The 12,875-nt window shown below is 39.9% G+C and overlaps 1 protein-coding gene and 1 non-coding gene across 2 annotated transcripts; both read left to right on the top strand.

The window, feature by feature from the left end:
- The first annotated feature begins 575 nt into the window (after window positions 1-575).
- Window positions 576-1,723, top strand: LOC104416748 (cytochrome P450 82C3-like). Its single transcript, XM_010028097.2, has 2 exons — window positions 576-807; window positions 1,329-1,723. Exons 1-2 carry the CDS (start codon window positions 576-578, stop codon window positions 1,721-1,723), a joined length of 627 nt encoding a protein of 208 aa, XP_010026399.2.
- Window positions 1,724-3,188: 1,465 nt separating this feature from the next.
- LOC104457242 lies at window positions 3,189-7,926 on the top strand. Its single transcript, XR_005545526.1, has 3 exons — window positions 3,189-4,220; window positions 6,297-6,573; window positions 7,351-7,926. It is a non-coding gene; the product is annotated as a cytochrome P450 CYP82D47 (transcript).
- Window positions 7,927-12,875: the final 4,949 nt, after the last annotated feature.

The raw sequence follows: 12,875 nt of genomic DNA, 5'->3' as shown, positions 1-12,875 counted from the left end.
CTTTTGAGAGACAGCGTCAAATCATCATTGTCAGCATAAAATCTTTATCATTGCACAGAGGAGATTGGTCAAAGATCAGCTAGCTCAAGATATATTAAAATATCGAAAGCAAAAATAAAATGGCACTAAGCGCCAACGGAGCAATGACATTTTGCATCTTCAATAGGAAAACCGAAAATCATACGAGATAGTTTTTCATTTCTTATTTATAATACTCTTGGAAGTTGAGTAAGGTGAACAGAAGAGACAAACATGCTTATCACTTTAGCAACCACCGAAGATTAAATCAAAGATTAAAAAAAAAAAAACTTACTTAAATCAAAGATTTGTTATGTTTGTCCTCTCTTTCTTCAAGCTTTCAAATGGGATCAGTGTGAATTTTTTTATCATATTAATCAAGTTTGATGCAAGTTCATTTACAAATATTGTGTTTAAATCATTTGAGTAGGAGATATGACATATCAAATCATATTTGATTCCATCCTTTATGTGAAAGCACTTTAGTTGGTCATACTTTTTTTTTTTTAATATAGAAGATGATCATAGGGGGGACCGATACTATAACGACGGCGCTCATGTGGGCACTGTTGCCGCTAGTGAACGACCGCCGTGCATTGAAGAAGGCGCAACAAGAGCTGGACACCTATGTCGGCAAGAGCAGGCCCATGGAAGAGTCCAATGTGAAGAAGTCGACCTACCTCCAAGCCATCGTCAAGGAGACATTGCGTTTGTATCCCCCTGTGCCGATTGCTCTCAGAAGTTGCACGGAAGAGTGCACCTTCTCTGCCGGCTTCCGCATTCCCACTGGTACATGGCCCTCGCATTTCAGAGGAAACAGATCGCATATAGGACCTTGATTTATAGTATGATCTCTTTGGCACGAAGGAACATACTCTAGAATCGACATGATGAACCAGGCCGATTTATGAAATAAGCGTGTGGTCCATGTCTTTTATCACGGGTCAAAAATGTACCACGTTGTTACACAGTATCATGATCAGGTACAGCAAAAGAAACCTAGGCCATATAATATCAAGATTTTGTCAAAGGTTTAGATTAATTTAAAATATATAGCCTATGGAATCTCTTTATATATATATACACAACTACCCACGTCACTAGGATGGATGTGGGCAGTATAACTATGCCGAATTCCAAACTTTTTCGTCTCTTTCATCTTTAATCTTGGAATTTGAACCTTTTTTATATTGATTCAAGAGGCTGAGTCCAATTCCCAACTTGCCAAAATTCCTCAAGGACTTCGACCTGCATCTTCACTCCTGAGATCTCCGTAAAAATTTCCTGTGTCTGCACATTTTCTACAAAAGCTATTATACTCGGTCGTCGGTTAGGCACGCGTTTGCCGTTCAACATCGCGAAAATACAGAGGGATGAGCGTGTCTGTTCCAACCCGAACGAGTTCCAGCCCGAGAGATTCCTCATGACACATGAGAATGTGGACATGAGAGGTCAGAACTTCGAGCTCATCCCCTTCAGCACGGGGAGGAGGTCCTGTGCCGGAACCTCACTGGCTCTTCACATGGTGCACTTGGTGCTGGCTAGCTTGCTGCAAAGTTTGGAAATCAGCACAGTCTCGGACGAAGCAGTGGACATGATGGAGAGCCCTGCCTTGTCGAATATGAAGACAACCCCACTTGAAATCATCATCATTCTACGCCTTGATCAGACGGTTTATGAAAGAGACGAGCTGGAGAATTTGTGATCTTTATGGTTATCACATTGTCATGAGAGAGCCACAAGCTCTCTTGAAAATCAAACTTAAATGTTCGTGTTCCCACCTAAGAGGCTACTAAGAATTGCAGTTAGGAACAGAACAAAGACTCAATTACAGCAGTAAACTTGAAGCCAATTACTTGAATAATCGTTTTTGTTCATATTTTGTTAGTTTGCAAATTTTCATGGCATCAAGAACTGTATAAACATTTGTAGGAGGGTATTTCTAAAAGACAAACTATTACTTTTCTGGGGTTGTGAAGTTTCGGTATGCAGATCAATTGTGGCTGCGAGAATCGTGCGCCTACCTGATTTTCTGGGGAGGACTATAGATGTTGGATTGCGAAGAACAGTAGCTTGCAGTCTAGAGATACCTGTTTGTTCGAGTTGATTGATGGCAAAGATATCGCGTTTAAGGTGTCCTCGACACAAATGCAGATTGAGTGAGGCCTTACTAAATGAGAAATGCTGAAATGAGATTCTTGGAGATAGTTCGAATAAGTGCTTTTGATTACAGTGCGTTCTTGATTAAGGCCTTTACATTTCGGTATCCATTTCAGCAGGGTGACTTTTCTTTTGTTTTAGGCTGAGTGTGTTTCAAAGCCTCACACAGTTGAGCTGTATTGGATTGGACGAGTCATTTGGACAGAAAAGTTGGATTGAAATGGAACAGTTTTTGTTGTCGGACCTCTTCACCTTTAATTGTTTCCTCAGAGAGATTGGGGTACGAGTGTAATGTCAAATGACTTTATAAAATACAAGAATCTTCGAGTAGCTTTCTTTTGCACTTATATTGGCAATGTAATAAGGGTGTGGTTTGTCGGAGAGATCATGAACGCTGCGAGAGTAGGATGTAGCTCTGTGTTTTTGGTGGATATGTTCAACGCACAGGTTTGCTTAAAGGCTAGTTTCTGCAATGGTCCTCGTCTTTTTTGTGTGTTCATCGCAGCAATACACAAGTTGGAAATCCTTTTTCAGGCCCTTTATTTCGTCACACATAGGATGAACCAGAGGATGCGTATGTCACTTCGAAATGAAAATTGAAAGATTCCTAGGACTTAAAGGTCAAAATTATATGATCTGGAAGAAGAGCATCACTACAGGACCATACCAGAATTGAATGTATCCGAGTATCAGTGTCTAACAAACATTACTGATATGCGAGGAATGATCAGGTTGAACAGCGAAGTAAACCTGACTCCACGGTATTCCGTCGCGAGTGAACAAGATAATTTAGCAGAAGCCGCATAGAACAACCAAGTCAAAGTGATGATCATCACGCCACAGAAGATCTATTTAATAGCGGGCAGATATTTTGGTGGTGCTCGATAATTAAGTTGCTTAGGCTGACTTTTGGCTTCTGTCCCCACACGCTCCAAGCATCCAATAAAGAGATAAGGATTCATTCAAAATATATACAACTACATTGGACTTTAAAATTTTGAGCACTCAATTTGATGCATTAGAAACTGCAAGGAAAGCAGCAAATGAGCTCTTAAAAGGAAACTTTTCCGGATAAACTCTCTGCTGCAACACTTCAGGAATCTTCATCATGGCAATCGTGATTGAGTTGCTGATAATTCTGATCTCTGACCTCGGCCCTGCTGATGGCCATCTCTCTCTACCGCTCACACAAGTCCAAAGACCATGTGCCTGAAGCCAAAGGTGGTTGGCCTATTTTCGGCCACCTTCTTCTGTTCGGCAGTGAGCTGATGCACAAAAAGTTGGGTTCCATGGCCGAAAAGTACGGGCCAATTTTTGCCATAAGATTAGGCTCTCATCGAGCAATTGTTGTGAGCAGTTGGGAAGTAGCTAAGGAGTGTTTCACCGTCCATGACAAGGCCTTTGCCGATCGGCCAGTGATCACTGCCACGAGGCTCATGGGCTACAACGGTGCCATGTTAGGCTTCGGTCCTTATGGAGAATACTGGCGAGAGATGCGCAAGATTGTGATGACTGAGCTTCTCTCGAACCACCGGCTTGACTCACTGAAGCACATACGAGTTTTTGAGGTCGAGACAGCAATTAAAGACTTGTTTAAGGCCTGGATCGACAAGGGTAAGCCCAGAAGTGGGATCATAGTGGAAATGAAGTCTTGGCTAGCAGACCTGATGCTCAACATATCAGTGAAAATGGTAGGAGGGAAGAGATACAGTGGTTCAAACGCGGACTGTGACGAGGCTGAGGCAAATAAGTGCAAAAGGTCGATCAGGAGGTTTTTTGATCTGTTCGGGGTCCTCGTGTTGTCAGATGCGATCCCAGCTCTTGGCTGGTTGGACTCAGGTGGCTATAGACGATCGATGGACGAGACAGCAAAAGAGTTGGATGTTTTAGCTCAGGGGTGGCTAGAGGAGCATAGAAGGAAGAGATTGTCCTGCCCCAAAGACGACAGAGAGCAAGATTTCATGGATTGGATGATCAACGCCCTCGAAGGTCGGAATTTTCCAGATTTTGACGCGGATACAGTTATTAAGGCGACTTGTTTGGTGAGTAGTTCTAATTTATAGTGCTTGGAAATTTGAACTGTGTACATAAAAGTTGATCTGAAGTTATGCTAATGCATTCACTAAAGCTTCTGCCCCATCAATACTTGAAAACCTTAAGCATTTTCATGAATGCAATTTTGTTGGAGTCATTTCATCCATAAGCAGCAGAAATATAGTATTTTTAGTACAATCCACTGATAATTAAGTGATAATAAACTTTTTACTTGTTCACATGTTTTTCCAAATACAGTTTGATCATATCAAAAATTTGCAACTAGATGTTGGCCAGTGCTAGAGACATTTAAACTTGTGCGAACTACCCACATTTGGGAGTAAAAGGATCATTAGTTTTGATCCGGTCAATGTAAAGTTTTAGTTGCTGTAAGAAACTCCGCAGGAAGTTGTTAATTCAAAGACAGGAAGAGTGATGCAAGATGTAACAAGATCAGAGTACTGAATTAGTAAACAAGATATACGATCGATTGCAAATGGATCTTTCAACAAGCAACAAGCAGCTTGTGTTCCTTTTCTTTTCCTCTAACATCCACTAAAAGTCTAAGCGTCATGCAGTAATCTAGTTTTAGTATCCGGCGAACAGCCAGTTTCAATACGTTTATCTAGAGCAAGTACCAGATGCTCTAGGGCAAAATTTTTGTGCTCAACGATATTGTGACCCATTATAAAAAATCAAAATTGATCTTTGGACCATACAAAATGTTTTAACTTGGGAGCACCTAAAGTTCTTCCTACCTCGCATTATTTGGTTTACTAACAATGAACCGATGTTGACTTTTGGTACTCATCTAGAATCTATGCCAGACGGCAACATTGAACCGATGTTGACTCATCTAGAATCCATGCCAGACGGCAACATTGAACCGATGTTGACTTTTGGTACTCATCAAGAATCCATGCCAATATTTCGCATTCATCCATCACATCTTGGCCAGCAGAGTAGTATAAAAAATTCTCTCTGTCCTCCAATAAGGGGTAAACATGGTTCTAAAATCCTACTCTAAAACTTAAAAATCAAAATAGTAAAAATTTATGCGATTTCAAGTTCTAAGATATGCATAATAGGTTCCAGACTTCAAAAATTGGAGAACCTCTTTTAATGGGTAGGTTACCTGGAACTTAGAACCTATAACTTAGAACTTAAAATAAGTTTTTATATATTTCTTTGTTTATGTTTTCGCACTATCATGTGGTATTCAATAACGTTCAATGATTAGTGTATGATTTGAAACCACTAGTCTAAACTTCCATTCTATGACTAAAATTTTTACTTTATTAATATTTCATATTCTTTGTATGTTTAATATAAATTGTAATCGGTGGACTGCAGCAACAAGTGATAATAATTAAAAATGATAATTTATTACAATCATTCAATTAATCATATAAGTGGAATCTGGGTAAAACTTGGAATATGTGATAAGGAAGGTTATAGGTTCCAAACTATGCAGAGTAGATTTCAAATTCCAAAAAATAAGGAGTTTATTATAATGGGTAGGTTTAAGATTTTAGATGGAATATATAAGAAACTCGGAACTATTCATCTCTATCCTGAATGGCTCTTCCCTGTGCTGATTCAATGGAGAAAATAAATGACGGTGGAAGTTTGCATCTTTTCTATCACTATATCTTTCTACAACTGTACACAAGAGAGGGACACTTGTCAGCTTTTGGAAGATGGCGTTAATTCATTGTCATCATCATAAGAAAATATCCAAAGCAGGAAGAAAATGGCACAAGGAGCCAAAGCAGTAGGTACTGCCGCTTCAGAAAGATTCTTTCTCGGTTTTTCTATGCGGTATACGTGAGACTGCTTGTTCACCTGATTAGCAATCATCGTTGGGAGGGATAGTTTGGAATTGGAGTAAGGTGAAATTGTACAGCGTGAATCTAGTTTGACACAAGCTCATTTATAAATACTGTGTTTAAATGGTTTAAATGGTTTAAATAGGAAATATGACATCGAAATCCCACCTGATCCTAACCGTATCACCATGACCATCTGACATCTTTTCATGTTGCATCACTTGAAATAATAATCTCACATTTTCTTGGGCGTAGAACATGATAATAGCGGGGACTGATACTTCGACGGTGGCGATCACCTGGGCGCTATCGCTGCTAATGAACAACCGTCGTGCATTGAAGAAGGCGCAACAAGAGCTGGACACCCATGTTGGCAGGAGTAGGCCCGTGGAAGAGTCCGATGTGAAAAACTTGACCTACCTCCAAGCCATCGTCAAGGAAGCACTGCGTTTATATCCTCCAGTACCGGTGAACGGCCTTAGAAGCTCCATGGAAGAGTGCACCTTCTCGACTGGCTTTCGCATTCCTGCAGGTATGTGGCCCTTGTATTTGAACAAAAATCGATCTCACATCGTACGTGGATACGTAGCATGACCCTTTGGTATGAATAACATACTCTCAAATTGACCTGATAAGTTGAGTTAGTTCACTAAATAAGCATGAGGTCCATATCTTCATCATCGCATCAAGAATTAACTGTGTCGTTGCACAATATCACAATTCCGGACCAATGAAAAAAGTTTAGACCTTATACTATCAAGATTTTGTGGAAAAGAGTTGGATTAGTTTTAAATGTATAGTGCGCAGAGTCTTCTTTTATACGAGCTATACTCACCATCATTAATTGTTTTAAATTACAACTGCCCGCATTTCCCTTATTAGCATGTTTAAATAATAAATTACATTTTCATCTAATAGATTAAACTTTTACAATAGTTAGTAGTGGTTTCACCAACATTTCACATGATATAGAGTCCAGAGCTTGAGTCTTTTCCGACTCCATTTGCTTTTTCAAAACTTAAATTTTTTGAATAGTTGGCAATAATCCACCAAAATCTCACACTTGTGTTGGACGTGAGTCGTAGAATGATGGTTTACCAAGTCTCTGTAGAAATGCCAATTTTGTATCTCTTTCGTCTGTGATCTCGGAATTTGAGTCTGTCCATTGATTCAAGAGGGCAAGTCCACTTTTCCCATTTGCCAAACTTTCTGTAGCTTTAACTTGTGTCATCATTCCTCAAGATCTGTGCAAAATCTTCTTGTGTTTGCACTTTTTTTCTGCAAAAGCTCTTACACTGATATTGGTTAGGTACACGTTTGCTGTTGAACATCTGGAAAATACAGAGGGACGAGCGCGTATGGTCCAATCCGGATGAGTTCCGGCCCGAGAGGTTCCTCACGACACATGAGAATGTGGACTTGATAGGTCAGAACTTCGAGCTCATTCCCTTCGGCGCGGGGAGGAGGTCCTGCGTCGGAACCTCGCTGGCCCTTCACATGTTGCACTTGGTGCTGGCTAGCTTGCTGCAAAGTTTCGAAATAAGCACGGTCTCAGATGAAGCCGTGGACATGACGGAGAGCCCTGGGTTGGCGAATATGAAGGCGACCCCGCTTGAAGTCATGCTCATTCCACGCCTCGATCAGAAGGCTTAATAAGGGATTGAGCAGGAGAATTTGTGATCTTTATAGTAATCACATTATCATGATGAGAGCCACAAGCTCCATTTTATCTTGAAAATCAAACTTAAATACACGTGTCCCACCTAAAAGGCTACTAAGAATGCAGTTAGGAACAAAACAAAGACTCAATTACAGTAACCTTGAAGCCAATTACTTGAATAATCGTTTCTGTTCATATTTTGTTAGTTTGCAAATTTTCATGGTATCAAGAATTTCCGAGTAGCTTTCATTTGCGCTTATACTGGCAATGTAATAAGAGTGCGGCTTGTCCGAGAGATCATTTGGACACTGACAGAGTAGGATGTAGCTCTGTGTTTTTGGCGGATATGTCAACACGCTTCAGCGAAGATATGGTTGCTGAATCGCCAAACAGAGTACACACCAAAGATCTCTTTAGGGGAAGAAGTAGTTTCGGACAGTTCCTTACATGTTCGCTCTCGAAGCCGCTGGAAGCTGGTTTTGTAAAGCTTTATTTTTTTGTGTCTATTGCGGCACTGCAATTTGGAAATCCTTTTCCATGCCCTTCATTTCGTCACACATAGGATGAACAGGAGGACGCACATGTCGCCTCGAAATAAAAATCGAAAGACTCCTAGGACTTAAAAAGGTCAAATTTACACGATTTAGAAGAAGAGCATCTCTACAGGCTCATACCAGAGTTGAACGCGTGCGACTATCGGAGAACTGTTCAGAGAAATCTACTCTTCGGTTGACTCTGGGCTTTTGTCCGCACACGCTCCAAGCTTCCACTAGACGACAAGGATTTGAGCACTTATTTTAGAACATGCGCAAGTCCAACTTGGACTTGAAAAGTCCAAACACAATTTCTTCCACCATAAATGACACGTCCTGAATCCCTTAACGGTCAATTTAAAAATGCGCATCCCAGACACGTTGCCAACCCATTCTTTTTTATCTTTCGATTAAATATATGTAGAAACAAATTAAATTAACACCTGGTCAATCAACAAAACAAAGATAATAAAACACAACAAACGATTTCCAAAAGTCGCACATTTATTTATCCACTTGTTAACCTAAGGAGTTTAACATTTACATGCCTACAACAAAATGCAACTCCTACACGACCTATGAGCAAAAATGGTCTGAAAGGTCAGGGTTAACTATAGCTTCATTAACGGCAAGGCCAATCAAAAAGTGTCGCGTCTTGTGCCTACCATAGCCGCACTTAGCAGTTTCCCTACCTTACGTCCCTGAAAATAGTTAACAACAATAGGATGAGATATAAATCTCAATGAGTTAACAAGCTAAACCTTGATTAGGATGCAAATTCGCCTCGGATGCAGCCTAAACATGCAACAACATACAATCTTACATCGCCTTGGTATATCCTTGCATATTAGTACACCTCACATGGCAATATTAGTACAACGCAAAATAAATAATAGTCATAACACAATCCATAATAGCCAAGCGCATGTTCCAATTATTACGACCTCTCGAACCATGGCCAACACAAGAGTCGGCGGTCTTTCGGCATGACCCGACATCATTCCGCCCCATCAAGTACAGTATCATTTAGAACCCCCACCTAGACAGCATTCTTACGCAACCCGGCATCTTGACCCCTGCCAAGCATTCGATAAAAATCGGGCATTGCCCCCAAACTCCCGTTGAGTGACGGGTTTGATTAAATGATCACTCAAGCACATCATCAATCAAACCAATTTTTGTTGCCATTAATTAGCCAAGAGCAAAATATGTCGTTTTCCAACAATTAACTTTGGCAATTTTTCATATTTAAAAATCCCAATATAATATTTGTATGTGGTCACGTATTTGAAATCAACCCGTCAAGTTTTGCACACTTCTATTTTAAAGCCCCATTATTTTATTTTATTTAGCACGTAAAATTTGGCGTCCAAACCCAACACCTCATATTTATTTTTCTATTTTCTTTCCTATAAAACCCTTTTTGAAAATAATAAATAAAATTTACAATTGGCAATTAATAACATAACATCACACGTGCAAACAACCCAAATTACCCACAATCTCATCTAGAAAAACAAACATAAAATTCTACTTAACGGCTAATTAATCATTAATTGCAATTAATTAAGCTAACCACAATTAATTAAGTTAATCAAGATTAAGTAGGCTAATTATAATTAATTAAACTAAACTTGATTAATTAGCCTAACTTTAATTAATTAAAAAATTAATCTATATTAACTAAAATAATTACGATTAAATAAATAAATCACAATTCATTTGTCACGTCCTGACCCTCCAAGCACGCGCCCATCCCTACTTGGTCGATATAATAGCAATGTCCTAGGATGTATTGCCAACCCATTCGATCTTAATACGCATGTGGAAGCATATAAATAATCCTCGGACAATAAAACAATAGGATAGGAAAGTAGGGCCATAAATTTTTCAAACCGAAACCAAACTTTTATAAACGCATAGGTTTATTTTACAATATCAGGTCGCTTACAAAAATATCGGCTTAATCAAAAAGGGGTTGTCCTATGGCTAGCGAGTCTTTGCCGATTCTGTTTCATTCACTTCCTCAAACTCTAGGACTTCTGGTCCTCTACCAACATCATCTAAGGACTTGAAAATAGTTATATAATAACTAGTGAAACAATATCTCAATGAGTTCTACTCCCTAAGACCCGATTAGGAAGAAAATATGCCTTAGGGCCGCCTAAGCACAATCACGAGTCAGATGGCTTATCTTGACCTCAGTTTCCTTCATGTAAGTCAATTCAAATAACATATGCTGACAATCATATCATCAAATCATTCAGATCGAGTCATCGATTAATCGACTCAATCAATTACATGTCAACAAGACCACTCCCGGTCATTTCGATTATTCATTCTTGATTCTAAATCATGGCCCTATAGGCATAATTTTTAATTAGTGGAATCACGGCCCCACTCGACAAGTTTAGACTTTAGTGGCATCACGGCCCCACTTGTCAATTTTCTTGACTTAAAAATTCACTTTGCCCACCTAGCAATTTTCTAGATTTGATGGCATCACGGCCTCACCTGGCAATTTTCTAGACTTGGTGGCATCACGGCCCCACCCGACAATTATCTATCTAACTCACAACCTCACACAGTTATTTTCCCTTCAAATAACGACATTTTCCAATTTTTGGATAAATCCCCATAACATCAATCACACTCAATTTTCACAAATCGGTACTCAATTAAATAAACAAAGTCACCACAATAATCAGCACGAAATTCCGGTCATTAGTTATCCCAACCTAATTTTTGAAAAATAAATAAATAAATAAATACGGAAAATAATAAATAAATGTAATAAATCCAACTTAGGCCCGTTATAGCCCGTTTGGAAAATTACCGAGCCTAAACTACACTAATTTGCCTAAGATGAGACCAGAAAATAATATATCAACGAGACTCTAATCAATTCAATAAATATCATGACCTATTGACGGCGGCCGAAATCCAACTTTTCAGCGGCATTTCGGCCGCATCGGCGAATACTCGGACCGGGCCCAAAAGTCTTGCGAGCCCACAGAAATTTTTGGGCTTAGACTTGGGCTTGCTTCTTGGGCTTCAAGTGGGCTGAAACAAAACTGAACTGGGCTTGCGAAGTGGGCTGCTGGGCTCACTTGGGCCGAGATGGGTTTGCTGAAGTTGATGGGCCATGGAAATTGAAGATGGGCTGCAGCTTGAAGAAGATGCGTGGCCTGGAATTGCTGGACCGAAGACAGGCTGGAATTCGGTGGTCTTCACTCGGCAAAATGGAGGCAACGACGAGGAAGCGAGGCGGAGATCGGTGGGTTCTGTTGGCGGTCAAAGATTAGGCGGGGCGATGGAGTTGCTTCGGCAACTTGTCTTCGTGCAGCTGGATGAAGAAGACGGTGCAGGGTTGACTGAGAGAAAACGTGGCAGCGGCTGGGTTGTTTTTGGTGAAGGAAGAAGCAAAATTGATGGAGCCGAGGGAGAGAACGTGGGGTTGAGGGGTATGATGATGGCGTTGGATGATGGTGTATGTTGAATGATGATGAGGGGGGTGGTAAGACACGTGAGGAAGAAATGAAAATGGGGCAGCTTGAGGTCTTCGTGGCAGCTTGCAAAGAATTGGTGGAGGAGATGGTAGAGACGTGGGGCTTGAGGGCTGGCGCAAGAAAATTGAACCGAGAGAGAGATGGAGCGGCTTCGAGGAAAATGGAACAAAAGGCAAAGGCAGAAACCAGCAGAAATCTTGCTCGAGTGAAGAGGCGGTGGGGGAGAAGGCGTGCGTGAGGGGCCAGCTAAGAGGAGAATAAGGGCGCGTTTGGTTCAAATATGTTTTTAATGTTTAAAAATTGTTAGGGAATGTCTCGAAATAGAAAAAAATGTTGTTTCTTAAAAAAAAGAACAAAAAAGAATGCACAAAAGGAGAAAGAAAGAGAGGAAGAGCGCTGGCAAAACAACGCGCGGTTAGAAACTTGTTGAGAAGAAGATGATTATAACGGAAATAAAAAAAATAAACTTGAAACATGTTTGGTAAATTTGGATAATTTTTATTTCTTTTATTTTTCTATTTTTCTTTTTTTTCCTTTTTTCTTTTTTTCTTTTTTTTTTTTTTTTCTTCTTTTGGCCGGTCGCCGGCGAGGGATAAGGAAGACAAAGAATGGGAGAGAATGAATGCGGAAAGCCTCATCATGTTGCCAAGAAACGAGGCGGACACTTTGTGGAAGAAATTACAAGATCTTTATGAAGAAAAACTCCACAAAATAAAGCTCTTCTAGTTAAGCGACTTGTGAATTTGAGATACAGGAGGGAGTAACAAATTCTCAAATCCATTGCATTTAGATTCCTTAATTGCTTTCCCAGATAGTCTAGTTATCTCATTAGTAATCGGTTCAGAGAATAGCACTATCGGCGCGTCGATGAAATGCCTGATTTATTTAATCGAAAACGAAATCTAAAAATTCAAACTGTCACATAATTAATCTAATCGTAATTACTTAACCTAATTACATTTAAAATTAATCTAAATAATCCTTAGTCGCAATTAAGGTTAAACTAAAATTAACTAATACTAACTGCCATTAGTTATAAATTAATATATCCCTAAACGTAATTAACAACGCGTGACGCATCGAGAACGGGATGCTCGCGGTTCGAACAGAAACTCGACGGCGGTGGCAGTAG

This window comes from Eucalyptus grandis, chromosome 8, assembly GCF_016545825.1.
Source record: "Eucalyptus grandis isolate ANBG69807.140 chromosome 8, ASM1654582v1, whole genome shotgun sequence".
Classification (NCBI taxonomy): Eukaryota; Viridiplantae; Streptophyta; class Magnoliopsida; order Myrtales; family Myrtaceae; genus Eucalyptus; species Eucalyptus grandis.
Note: the sequence above shows the minus strand (reverse complement) of the source record. Positions and strands in the feature narration are given on the sequence as shown.

Excerpts from the sequence above, each read along its gene's own strand:
- LOC104416748 (XM_010028097.2), top strand. The coding sequence starts at position 576 with ATGTGGGCACTGTTGCCGCTAGTGAACGACCGCCGTGCATTGAAGAAG. Across the intron at positions 808-1,328 it reads CGGCTTCCGCATTCCCACTG|CTATTATACTCGGTCGTCGG; the intron begins GTACATGGCCCT and ends TTTCTACAAAAG.